We start from the raw sequence: 13,817 nt of genomic DNA, 5'->3' as shown, positions 1-13,817 counted from the left end.
TGCGCCAACAAACTGTTGTTGAAGAGGCATAGGGAGGATAAATATTATGAATATTATGTTACTAATACAGGAGATGATGATGCAGAGACTTGTTTCATCCCTGCTTCACACCAATGTCTGTAAAGCGATGAAGGTGCACATTTTGCTTTCACACTGACAGTGTTTCTGCTACATAATAAAGCTTTGTACAAAAAATTATGTAATTTCTGGGTTTCCAAGTCGAGAGTTTCATAATGATCATAAATTATAAAAGGATTATTGCAAATTTTTATAATATTTTACCAATAACATTTTACATTAAGGGTTCATTTGTTAACATTAGTTAATGATGAAAAATACATTAAGATTTATTATTAATGTTGATTTTAACATTTACTCATAAATACTAATATTTTAATATTATTTCATGAACATGAGCTACTATGAAATAACAGTAAACAATGTTGTTTTTATTAAACAAATGTTAAAAATACTGTAACGCAGTATTGACTATAGTTAATTAACTACAGTTAACTAATAAGATTTATTAATCGTTATGATAGTCTTAGTTTAGGTTAATTTAAATTTTACTAATAAATTATTACAATTAAAAGTTGTATCTGTTAATATTATTTAATGAACGTGAGCTAATAGTAATTAACAATAAACAGAGTTATTTTTATTCCTGTAACGTGTGTATTGTTTATTGTTAGTTAATTAACTAAATAACTTATAGGACCTTATCATAAAGTGTTACCATTCTTTCTTTTTCAACCATTTTTTTTTTTTCATTAAAAAAATTATAAAAGAATATGTCAAACAACTTAATGATTCCTTTTCAAGAACTGAATACTCTTATTTATTTGATATCAGGACATCTGTGTCACACTAACATTTCTGACCTCATAAAGAAAATATAAATTAATTTGAAATTCAGAAATGACAAACATTCTGATCATAGAAGAGGTTTATTCATTCAGTGCAAGTCACTGAATTGCACTTAAAAAAATTATAAATGTGTTAATGTGGGTGATGAAACAAACAAGCATGGCTTACGCACAGCAGTATAAAAACAAAACAGGCCTTATGGGATTTGTAGTTTTATGGCTCACCTGTAAAGCGCCTGTTGTTGTTACGGGGGGGTTATGGGAGTTGTAGTTTTCTCACTCACCTGTTGCTGTTGTTGATACTGCAGGAGCTGTTGCTGCTGGTATTGATGGATCTGGTGCAGATGCTGGATCTGATGGAACTGGTTCTGATACTGCTGTTGCTGCTGCTGCTGTGAGAGGAACTGAGCTGCTGAATTTGGGTCATATCCTCCCTCAGTCCCGACAGCCATGACATATGAACCGGTGGCAGGAGAGGCCACACCTGACTGTTCATTACTAATTGGCTCCCAAGCGTCAGAGGAAGAAAGGCAATAAAGACCTTGGGAGACGTAATTGTGAGGCCACACCTCTGCAGATGAATGGTGCACTATCTGGTCTGAAAGAGACAGAGAAACGAAATAAATTATTACAAACTTCTTAGATCATTTTCCACACAGTCTGTGCTGATCTGAGTTGTCATCTGGTAATTATTATATGGCTACTTTCCAAATATTTGCATGCAACGGCAAGATATTTTCTAAATAATATTTCTGATTATAAACCAATGTTGAATAATAATAACTGCACACTCTATTTCTGACGGTGAAGTATACCCCATGGCCATCACTGTGAAATTAAAATGAGTGTTCACTCATTTCACCCCTCCGGCAGGACAGAAATGAGATTCTTTATTTACTGAGGAAATGGCTATGTAATGTAGCATAGCAACACTCACTTGTACACAGACTGCCCACTGAGTTTATTCTTCTCTTGCCCTTTTTCTCTCTATAGCCCTTCTATGGCAGCATCCTAACTGGAATGAAACCCCATAAATAACTGATCTGTGCTCTACTGCAAACAACATGATTCACAAATGATTCCATTACAGGTGATTCTAGAGGAATGATGCATACGATAAAACTAATAAGCATAAATGCAAGTAGTACACACATTTTGGGTAACAAAAAGTCATTTTTTATTTTCAATTTTTATCAGTACTTTTTACTATAATGTATATTTACATTTATTAATTTGGCAGATGCTTTTATCCAAAGTGACATACAGTTGAAAAGTATGAGCTGTTGATAAGATTATTTTTAGCAATACTTTCCAATAGAATACAATATTTTCTGAAAGAAATTAAAACTTTTATTCAGCTATGATTCATTAAATTGATCAAAAGGGACAGGAAAGACTTACGGCTCTAGACAAAAATCAAGAGACCACTGCAAAGTTATTGGTTTCTCTAGTTTCTTTGGACAAAATTTCTCCCAAATTCCAAAATAATTATCTTGACATTTAGATTATATTTATTTGCAGAAAATTACAACTGTTAAAAATAGCTGGTCAAAAAAGATGCAGTGTTTTCAGACCTCAAATAATGCAATGAAACTGCATTTTTGCAATTGCATTTTTAAACAACACAATACTAATGTTTTAACTTTGTAAGAGTTCAGAAATCAATATTTGATGGAATAACCCTGATTTTCAATCACAGCTTTCATGCATCTTGGCATGCTCTCCGTCTTTCACATTGCTGTTGGGTGACTATATGCCACTTCTGGCACAAAAATTCAAGCAGCTTGGCTTTGTTTAATGGCTTGTGACCATCCACCTTCCTCTTGATCACAGGTTTTCAGAGGAGTTTGGGTTGGCCATGACAGGGACTTGATCTGGAGGTCCTTCATCCACACTTTAATTGACCTGGCTCCATGGCAGGGAGCGTTGTCCTGCTGGAAAAACCAATGCTCAGAGTTGGAGAACACTTGTGAGAGCAGAAGGAAGCAAGTTTTCTTTCAGGACAACATTGTTCATGACTTGATTTGTGTGCCTTTCACAAAGACAAATGTGCCCGATTCCGGCGTTGCTGAAGCACCCCCAGATCATCACAGCTACTTCCCCAAAATTTACTGTGGGTGCTGGACTTTCGCTTTCTTTTTAACTCTTTTGGCATGTTGAATAGTTATTATTTGATTCTAGTTCATTTTGGAGGTTCTGCATTGGGAGGTTTCTGCAGTGGAAGCACCACCTCTGGAGGAGCTGGAGCAGATGGAGTGGTGTGCATTTAGTGGAGAGGCTCTGGTGTTGGGACCACTTGGCTTAGGAGTGCTGAGAGTATCAGGCTTGAGATAAGCAGACTAAGAATCAGAGATGGTCCAAGCTCTGCAGCCACCAGAGCTTGCCGGTGTTGACCACACCAAACAAGTAATTTGTAGGGGTTTTAAAGTCCTCTGTTGTTTCCACAGAGAACGAGGAACCAATCAACAAAAGCGCATAATCCAAAAGCAGCCCTCAAGGACCGTCATGAATGAGTTTTGATTTGAGCGCTTCATTCAGTCCATAACAGAAAAATAATCAATGAGAGCATCCTCTGGAAGATCAGAGTGATATGAAATGTCTAGAAAGTCCTGGATGGGACTGGGAATGCATCCCATGACGGAGGCAAACTAACCTCAGTGCTGGGTCCATAATTGGCCTGGATTGGCCTGGATGGACGACTGTTACAATGGAGCTGGGGATCCATATGCAGGCTTTATTTAATAGAGAGTAGTCAGAACAGGCAGAGTCAAACATGGCATACAACAATATCCAGGGTGAGACAAAAGAGTAATCCAAGAATGGGCAATGGTCAGGGCAGGTGGCAAAAGATCACGAAACAAGAAAACTGTCCAGAGTCAAAACACAGGCTGGGAAAAGCAAGGCAAAATTTAGGAAACAGAAAAACATTGAAAACAAGGATACGAGAAAAACAGAAGCACAATGCAGATAAAAGCCTTGGTGTACATAAGTGGCTTATTTAGAAAAACAAATCCTAAAGATCCCAGACCTTTGAAAACTACAATATTCTAATCTAATTGAATATATCTTTATGGTTCATTCTTAAGCAATCGGTTTTTTAAGAGCATTTTCTACTCTTTATCGGGTGCTGGAGATCAGGTTACATTCTTATTTTCTTTGATTTGTGGAGCATATGTTCCAGATGTTGAAAAGAAACTACCATCTGGATTTACAAATGCATTTTGTTCCAAACTTCTGGGGATGTGAAACTAATAGGTGTTTTGTTACACCTCTGCCTCAGCATATGACATAATTATATAATTATCTGTCTGTTACATGTTGTCATTTGGCATGCAGATGGCTTTGGTTGTTCTGAGCCGCTCATGTGAGTCTGTACTGAACTGTTCAGTGGATTAGTTCTTGTTCTCCTGAGAGTCACGCGTCCCTGACCTTTAGTTATTCATTTATTCAACACCCAATGTGCACTGTATTACAAATCACCAGCAATATAGCAATCCCACCCTCACCTTAGGGAGCTTTTTAGCCTAAAACTGTCTTCTAATAGAAACCTCTTAAGATAAAATAAATAAAGGACAATAAACGAAAAAATCTAAGTTTTCAGTTATTACAGAATTAGTCATGGATTTCAACCATATCTTCTTCATATATTCTTTGAGCTGATATAGAATGATGTGCTAAGTTGTTGAGAGAATGTGTTTAATTGTGGTTTATGACAGCACGTTAATTGCAGCACTCATCAGAGCTCACACTGTGACACAGAAGTTCTGTTGCTAAATCGACTAAATTCCCAAGTTTCCAGCCTAAAGCGCTGTAGGAAGAGTTACAGTAATTTGCTGAACTTGCAGGTGCATGCTGGGAAATGTAGTCAGTACCTCGACTTGTGATGCTTTCCTGGTTGGCCTCACTCAGGTGGGCTATGCTTCCCTGATTAGATCCAACGCTTGTGCTCTCGCCGTCCATAGAGCTCCAGGCCAGAAGCGTTGCTTCAGAAATCGCAAACTGCTGAAGCACACCTAACAAAATTCAGGATTACATTGTTTATTGTTGGCCATAAAACCACATCAAAATTAATAGTTTTATTCAGCAAGGACACATTAAATTGACAAAAATGAATAGTAAATATCTTAACACTGTTAAAAAATATATAAATAAGTAAAACTATTTTAAATAAGGGATGTCCTTTACTTTATCAAAGTACCTTTAGCTTTATATTTACCAACGAGTAAAAAAGTATCAGGTTTCCACAAAACTTTTAAGCAACGCTGTTATTCTTAATAATAAATGTTTCTTCAACATATTAGAATGATTTCTGAAGGATCATGTGACACTGAAACTGTATGGCTGCTGAAAATTCAGCTTCGCCAATTATATTTCACAATATTACTTTTTTTTCTGTTTTTATTGATTTTTTTATATTTTTATAATGCAGCCTTGTAGAGTAAAACATCTTTCAAAAACATTTCAAAATCACACTATTGAACCCAAGAAAAACAAAAACTATAAATAAACAAACAAACAAATACATATATACATAAATACATACTGTACACATATATATATATATATATATATATATATTTTAAACAGTTGACATGCTTAAGAAATTAATGCTATATAATTCCTTGATACTTTTTTTCCCAGTTATGTTTAAATTAAAGTCTGTAATTGGACAAATTTAAGGACACATAAAAAACTTAATGGACTCTGTCACCTGACCGTGTAAATACTGTAAAGAATATGGGTAATGTTAGTACTATAAAGAATATAAGTTAAAGTGTCTGATAGCAGAGATGTTGAACCTACAACAATTTAGATATTGAACCACTAGGTTACACTTCCACACTGTGGGTCTTTCGAATTTTTATTGTCTTCAGTAATTTCTTAGCAATAGATTCTGTGTAGGTCTTTCCATCTGTTAAACACTCTGTCTCTCACCTGCAGCGAAGCGAGCCTCCTTCTCTCCATCACTGAGGTCACTGTATGCATCATTCTCCAGCTTGCGCTCTTGTTGGAGGTGCAGACTGGAGGTGCGTCCCGCTCCGCTGCCCCCCGCGCCCACTGTCTGCATGCCCCAGCTCTGCCACTCAATCATATGGGCCACACGCCCCTGGGCCATCGCTGTCGGCTTCGTCACCTTGTCCTTCATAGAGCGAGACACTCCTGAAGCGGACAGACAGACAGAGAGGGTGGATGATTGGATAAGAAGGCAGCAAGAGAAGGTTTTTAGATTATGGAGAGAAAGAGGGGGAAATGAAGAGGCTTAAGAGTATGAGGTCACCTGCTCAGAGAATTTTTGTTGGGAACTGGAAAAGTTCAGAGGTTGCACTACAAATATTTTCCATTAGCTACTCTTACAGACTGAGTTACAAAGCGTCCTTCATTATTATCTGATGTTTTAGTTGATTATTATTATTACTATATGAAAGTATGCCATATCAACGTGATATAACCAAAAATTATAATTTTTATAAATAAGAATTACGTTATTGTTTCACGTTATAGAGCAAAAAGTAACCAATTATGCTACATCTTGTGAATGTAACTGTCAGTTTATTTTAATGTACTAAAAAAATGTATAATAATAATAATAATAATAATAATAAAAGGTCACTGTGATGCTACTCTTTCAATATCTGGAACTAAGTTTTACTGAGAGTGCATGAATTTACAGCACTTTTCCAGTCTTGCGATATACTGGATAACGATTAAGGGTAATGACTTTTTTAAAGATTTTTTAAATTCACAATTTCTACCAAATAACATATTTTAGATACTGGCTTAACTAGGAGAAATTCCTGTTCTAGAACTGTGACCCTGGACCACAAAAATCAAAATGATAGATTTTTCTTTTATGCCAAAAATCATTAGGATATTAAGTAAAGATCATGTTCCATGAAGATATTTTCAAAATGTCCTACTGTAAATACATCAAAACTGAATTTTTGATTAGTAATATGCATTGCTAAGAACTTCATTTGGACAGGCAATTTTCTCAATATTTTGATATTTTGCAAATTTCAGATATTCAAATAGTTGTATCTTGGTCAAATATTGTCCGAATCTAATGGAAAGCTTATTCAGCTTTCAGATGATGTAATAAATCTCAATTTTGAAAAATGTACTCTTAAGATTCTTACACTGTACTCTTAAGGTTTTGTGGTCCAGGGTCACAATTCTCACTTTCAAAGTGAGGTAAGATTCTAAAAAAATCTGTTTTAATTTTAATTATCCTTTCATTTTTAAAATTTCTACACCAAAGGCAACTTCTCCATGTGCTGTGTTATAATATTTCTGTTGGTGATAAGTATGTGTAGAAATTAGTTTGAGGTAAGGAAATGAAAATGATTTTCATAATGGGATGGAGAGTAACGAGAGTAAATGGTTATTGGTATAGTTATAGTTTTATAAGTTTTAGTGACAAGGGATAGGAATTTGTCTTGCTGGAATTGCTGTCTTTTCACACTAATAAAGATCTACACACAATAATAGCCTACACTTTCTCCTGCATTTTCTTTATCAGTCTCAGGATTTTTTTTTTAACCAGTACATTCACACAGAGAAAATTCAGAGATCTCTCAAGCTCTTAGACAATATCTAATGAAATGATGAACATGTATTTCTAAAGTCAAAGAAAAGGATCTTTCAGAGAAGGATACAAAAAAAACAACAAGACAACACACTGACTGACCTCTACACTTCACATGCACTTGCCTCTCCCATCAACCACCACTTAGGATAAAATGAAAAGCCGTATGACAATGCATTGTGGCATATATTTTTTTTTAGGGATCTATTTGTATTTGGACCTTGGAATTCACCAATGGCTTGAGCCATTGGCGAGTGTTCATACATGGAAACGGGGTGGTGAAAAGGGAAACCCACAAGGGTCCATGTTGGCTCCATCTCCTCCAGCTCAGTCTGGAGTCAACATGGGGTCATTTACCATTTCACAGGACAGACACACACCTGACACACCTGTCAGAGAGGACTTAGCCAGAGCGCCGATTCCATAGGCATTGGAGTTCCTCTTCTTCAGTCGAGGGAGGATTGAGGTTGTGTCCTCCATGGACAACTGAAATGAAGGAAGGCATTCAAGAGAGAAAAAATGGGACAGAAAATAGGAAAGATGAAGAAATAGATGGTTTTGATGAAGCAGGAGACGGCCCGGAGCAGAAATGAAATGCAAAATTTTGAGCGTGGCATTTTATGGAAAGGAAAGAGGTGATGAAAGAAGTTGAGTAGAAAGTTAGCAAAGTGGTTTAGAGGTTGCGAAACTACAATTCCCAACAGCTTGCTTCTTAATTTCTGTCCATTTGCATGATGGGAAGTGTAGTCTTTTGTCATTTACATCCGCAACAAAGTCTAACTACTAGAGCACACCGACAAGTCACCGCAAAAGAGAGACGAAGGAATGGGGTGTGAGATAGGAGACTGATTCAGAAGTAATGAACAAAAGGAAAGGAATGGAGGAATGAGATTCACAACACTTACATTGATTCCATCCCATGAAAAGTCTGTTCGGCCATGCTGAGAGAGAGAGAGAGATGGGGAAAGAATAGACAGAGTTGGAGAAAGAGGAGAAAAGAGCAAGAGAGACGGCCACAGAGAAAGGAGGAGAGAGAGGGGGATTGTGACAGAACAAAGCATTTTAAAAACATGTGAAGTTGAAGGAGAAATAAAAAAAAAAAAGAAAGAAAAATTCTGAGAAGCCGATTTATTTTCCGGACTAACAGAGAGGGGGAATAAAAGGAATAGTTCAGCCAAAAAATGTAATTCTGTCATCATTTACTGATCTTCAAGTTAATCCAAACCTTTCCTGGCACTTTGAAGTACAAAAAGACACATACGGGATGCTGTTTACCATGCAGTTACAATCAACTGAAATAAAGCTTTTAAACACCATGAATGTATCCATACATCTTAAATGTCTTCTGAAACCAAATGAGAGCTTTGTGTTAGGAACAGACCAAAATGTTTCAACTGATAAACTTCCTCTCCGGTGAGCTGTTAATCCACTGTGATTGGATTATTGAGTCAGTGAGCTGAATCCAGAGAACTGGATCAGTCTAACTCCTGAATGCATCATTTAGAATGGTTTTGAGTCAAATTATTCAGTTTAGCTCTAACTTGTTTCTTGTCTAGTAAGCAGTGTTTCCCTGCCTAATAAGTGATATAAGCGGCTGTATAGGGCCCCTGTGGCCACCAGGGCACCATGTGTCAGGAGTACAGACAGCAATCACAGGAGTAATGTGAGATGATGGTGGAGATGGCAACAGCAGAGCTGTGCTGGAGTGTTCTCTGAAGCTGTACTTCCATAGGAATTCATTCAAAATGTTTGTGGACATGCACTGTAAGTGTCTGACAAATCGTGTAGAATGCAGTGCGTGCTCAAAATCGAAAGCTAATTTAAAAAGGATGTGTGCACGCATATAAATGCAATTTCAATACCAGTAGTTTGAGAGCGGCTGCAAATTAGGCTGCATACAATATGTAGGCTGTTATTAGTATGCACACTATAATAGGATGTGTAGTTATAACCATCTCTTAGCTCTGTATCATGCTTGAGGAAAATTGTGGTTTCTGTTTGTGCGTTGATTTGAATATTGAGAGAGTAGCATACTTTGATTATGGTTGCTTTAATAAGACTAAGAAATAACTGTTCTTTTTTTATGATCAATTTGAGTAAAAAAGGAGGTCAGATAGGAGGTCAAATATTCTAAAAACTCATAGCCTGCAAGTACAGTTCTTTATATCTGAATACTCAGAAAGCAGAACTAAGATGGATTTTATTGCATGATTTCAAATACTGCAGACTATTTTTCCAGGCTGTTTTTCATCAGTTAAGATTTCTTTAATTAGTGTACAAATCTTGTCTCATTCTTGTGAACCATGTCTCATGTCTGGTCTTAGATTTTTGCCTTCACTTTGACGTTACTTAAATCTGATTCAACATGTTAACACCTATATTTCATTATTTTTGCATTTTAATCTGGCCTGTCATGCCAGTTAAGAAAACGAATTATTCTTTTAATTTTATTATTACTATTCTGTTCTCTAATGTCATTTTCATAACCAGGTGTTTTTGCTTTAAGCATTAATCTCACAGAATTTTGATACATTTCTCTTAAGCAATCATTAAACTCTTTAATTTTAAATTTTAAACTCTTTAGTTTTAAAAGTTTGCTTTAATAGGTTATTGACATGACATGATGTGGCATTTTCACTGTCAAACAAGATAAAAATATATAAATAAATCAAACTCTTATGATAGCACCAAAGAGAGTGGGTGTGAATAATAAGTTTTTAAAACAAGTTTTAGTCTGTTCAGATAAAAGCTCTTGTGACTTGGAATACAGTGCACAAGTCAACTGGCCGACATTTATGATAAATATGATACTTCTACCCAAAAAACAAATTCATTGTGAAAGCATGGAAAAGAGCTGGAAGATTATTTAAACATTTCTTCTTTTGCAATAGATTGAATAAAAATGTTTAAGCATTAAGTGTGATTTGAATATGAGGGTGAGTAAATTATACTATTATTTTTATTTTTGGTTGAATGTATCAATTAATTTTGTTTGTTTTATGTATTATCTGTAACAGAGTTTGGTAGTGGCAAGAGAATAACTACAGCCACAAATGTATTACCAAGGGTGTTTATATGCATTTGCTAAAGTATTCTTAATTTACCATATTACTGTTAGTAGCATGTTCTAGGTGGTTACTTGGATGTTCGAGGGGGAAAAAAGCCTATATTTAAGTCTTTATGACATTCTGGTACCTATATATGGTTTATGTCCCTCCTTCAATAAGTAAATGTATTTATTTATTCATTCATTTTGTCAGTTAGTCTGCCATGCAAAAATAACATTTATTATTGCTTAGAGAAGTAATAGCACATCTCTCCTCAACAAGCCAGAGCATTTACAGCATATCATTCAAATGTGTGGGACGAGTTATATGCCAAAGTTTAATACTTAAGGTTTGGTGTTTATGCAAATCTTGTTGGGTATGAGCAATAGTCGTGCATGCAGTTTGCTTTGGCAGACAGATAGGAGCATTCTACAAATAAATACATATAAAACTCCAGCCTTGCATCCATTGCCTAGACTAAAAGACAGATAAAAGCCATGAGCACAGCTTATGCTAAAAGCAAGACTATTTCTATGTTACCTATGAATAAGAAACTGTGTGTGTGTGTGTGTTTATAATACAATAATAAATAAAAAACAGACACAGTGACAAAGAAAGCAAATACAGCCTAATGCAATCAGTCTATGCTGAAGACACACGATAGGTGAAAGGAGTGGATGCTGTAATAGACTGTTGAGTACAATCATCTTATTATTTTTACCAGTGATGGTAAAGAGATATACTAGCCAGGAAGGTTCAGGGACAGAGATCACTCCCAGAAAGCTGTGTTTACTTGCTATTACAGATCAGATGTTTTTATTTTTATTTTTTATATATAGCACATATTAAATCAGATGTTGATTGATATGAAGTCTAAACAATGTTAAAATAATTTGGGAACCTCCTGGAGAGCACAAACTTCAAACACAACATCAAAATTAACACTATTTACTCTTAATACATGTTCCCGTCAAACAGTGCATGATTTATCAGTAGGCTACATGTTGCTCCAAAGAGAAATAATCTTTCTTAAAAATTAAATGATGTCTCTGATACTGAAACAACTTATCAGAGACCTTTTAAAGATTAGTTCTGTTGGTTGCATTGTTGCGTGTGACCACTTGACTGACAGGTGGATTGCCGCTGCTGATAGTGCCGGCGCGCTAGATGGGCGTGGCTTCGGCAACTAGCTCCCGCCTTTTTGCCCATTTTCGATTGTCCGGGAGAGTCGCGCGGTGACGCGCTGCCAAGATGGCGACAGCCTGCTCTGCACACTTTGAGCTTCAAAAACACACTTCAGGAGTCTACGGGTGACGTTACGGACACTACGTCCATGTTTTTATACAGTCTATGGTGTTGACACAATAACATTTCAAGCATTCTGTTTAAAGACTTTTAGTCCCACCTGCCTTCCATATTATTTGGCTTTGGCTTCATTTTTGTTGAAGAAGCAAAAATTCTGCTAATATCCTGTATAAAATGCAAGTATGTAACCAAAATAGTAGTAGAAATAGTATACATAGAATTTTATAAGTAGTATAAAATAAATATTTTGAAATACTTCACACACATATTTAAACTTGTTTTCGAATTACATTGTTTGTTTCCATTTTTCTGTTCAGCAGGGGGACACAGATGATGGTACTGTATATTTTAGAATGTATATGCCTCATGAAAAGACCTTTTGTATTTCACATATTCATTCTTTATGTAGCAAACCCTGTCTGATAATGGAATCAGCTTTGAAAGAGAGAGGGAGGGAGCAAATCTCATACATATGCTTTGTGTGAGATAAAATGAATGTGCTTACTCATTCAAATTTACCAGCAATATGTATGAAGACGTAAGAAGGAATAAAGGCAAGCAAAGTGATGTGTCAATGATGATACAGAGCATCCATTGAGAAAAATCATAATCCTTCCCTTAAGCAAAGACCAATAATCAGTCTCCAATATCACTATATACTGTAGCTGAAGGCAAATACTATAAGCCTGCTTTCTGGGTCAGTTCTTAGGAGTGTGGAGGACTGGAACAAACAAACTTAATCAAAAGTAAAGGCTAATGACTATAACATCAAACTACAAGCCAGTTCTGGTAAGCATTACATGCTGTTAACTAGACTAATAATATGCTAACAATGTCTTTCTGCGGTTAAGGAGGAGATCTGGCTCACTTCCACCACTGAGATAATCTCTTCCTGTTTTGGACACCTTGGCCTCCATCTTGGAGCAGACCCCCCCCCCCAACCCCCCCCCCCCCACACACACACACACACACACACATCCTCACCCCCCAAACAGGAATTTGTGGTGTGGAGTGTCATAGTGTGTCAGAGCTATTGAGCTATTTAGCTAATCTAGTATATTTATGTTGGTGTAACAGGCAGCTCTTTTACCTGTTCCCCATCCTTCTGCACGGGAACTCCATCTGCTGCTGGAGAGAGAAGGAGATAAACACAGTAGATTATAGCAGGGTGCTTTCAGATTCAAACAGGAAAGTATAAGCTGGTCATGTATTTTGTGATCGGAAGAGTAGGCGACTATCATATATATATATTTTTTTAATATTTCAATGATGTAACTAGATAGAGGAATCATTTCTTACATTGAAACACTGTATTCAGAGTTTAACTGTTACATCGATGCAGTCTACAGTTTATAAACTGTCTAAATTTCTGGTAAAAAAAAAAAAGTGTCACCCTAATGGTAATTAGTGTTGGCTGAGAAATTGGTCCTCGTTTACTTGTAATTAATTTTCTTTTAGTCAGTATAATAGTGTTACAGAGCATAATTGATTGCACTAAAAATTATTATACCTTGCAGTTTACACTGTTTGTGGCAAAATATGTTTTAGTACAGAAATTATATAATCTTTTATAAACAGTTAATGAAGGTGGACCGTTATATAGCTTTATTTGTGGAATTATCAATGGTGAACTTTTAGTATGCTGTATAATGATCGTAATTCAATATGTGCTTGTCTTAAAAAGATTGAGCCTCACAAGTGTAAATACACACAGACAGTACAGTGAAACCCGTTAAATGAAAGACAAATTGACAGCTCAATACTTTTAATAATGATGTTGCAAATATAAAATAAATGCTGTTTAATATTAATACATACACCGTAAAACTTTACAGTAATTTTACAGGGAGTTTAAAACAGTATATACAGCATTTCACAGAATGTCTGCAAATATCCAGCACTTTTCTGTATTCAACCTGCTTCATTTAGAATACAGTATCATACAAGAGGCATTGCATTATGGGACTGATGTTTTTAATTTCAAAGGTAGGAGAAGCAAATACATTTTTACTT

The 13,817-nt window shown here is 35.9% G+C and overlaps 1 protein-coding gene across 9 annotated transcripts in view; it reads right to left on the bottom strand.

Annotated features, from left to right (window-relative positions):
- LOC113069344 (protein FAM131B-like) overlaps positions 1-13,817 on the bottom strand; it is a 34,708-nt gene that overhangs the window by 6,148 nt on the left and 14,743 nt on the right. For 3 of the 9 annotated variants that reach the window (XM_026242350.1, XM_026242358.1, XM_026242357.1), the window contains exons 2-7: positions 12,895-12,932; positions 8,358-8,393; positions 7,833-7,938; positions 5,802-6,026; positions 4,739-4,879; positions 1,151-1,464 (exon numbers count right to left, since the gene is read on the bottom strand). In XM_026242350.1, coding sequence (XP_026098135.1) covers positions 1,151-1,464; positions 4,739-4,879; positions 5,802-6,026; positions 7,833-7,938; positions 8,358-8,393; positions 12,895-12,932 — 860 coding nt within the window. The remainder of the gene's footprint in view (positions 1-1,150; positions 1,465-4,738; positions 4,880-5,801; positions 6,027-7,832; positions 7,939-8,357; positions 8,394-12,894; positions 12,933-13,817) is intronic. The other 6 variants (XM_026242352.1, XM_026242351.1, XM_026242353.1 and 3 more) reach the window with 6 other exon arrangements.

Source organism: Carassius auratus, unplaced genomic scaffold (assembly GCF_003368295.1).
Source record: "Carassius auratus strain Wakin unplaced genomic scaffold, ASM336829v1 scaf_tig00001536, whole genome shotgun sequence".
Lineage (NCBI taxonomy): Eukaryota > Metazoa > Chordata > Actinopteri > Cypriniformes > Cyprinidae > Carassius > Carassius auratus.
This window is presented reverse-complemented; position numbering and strand designations above follow the sequence as displayed.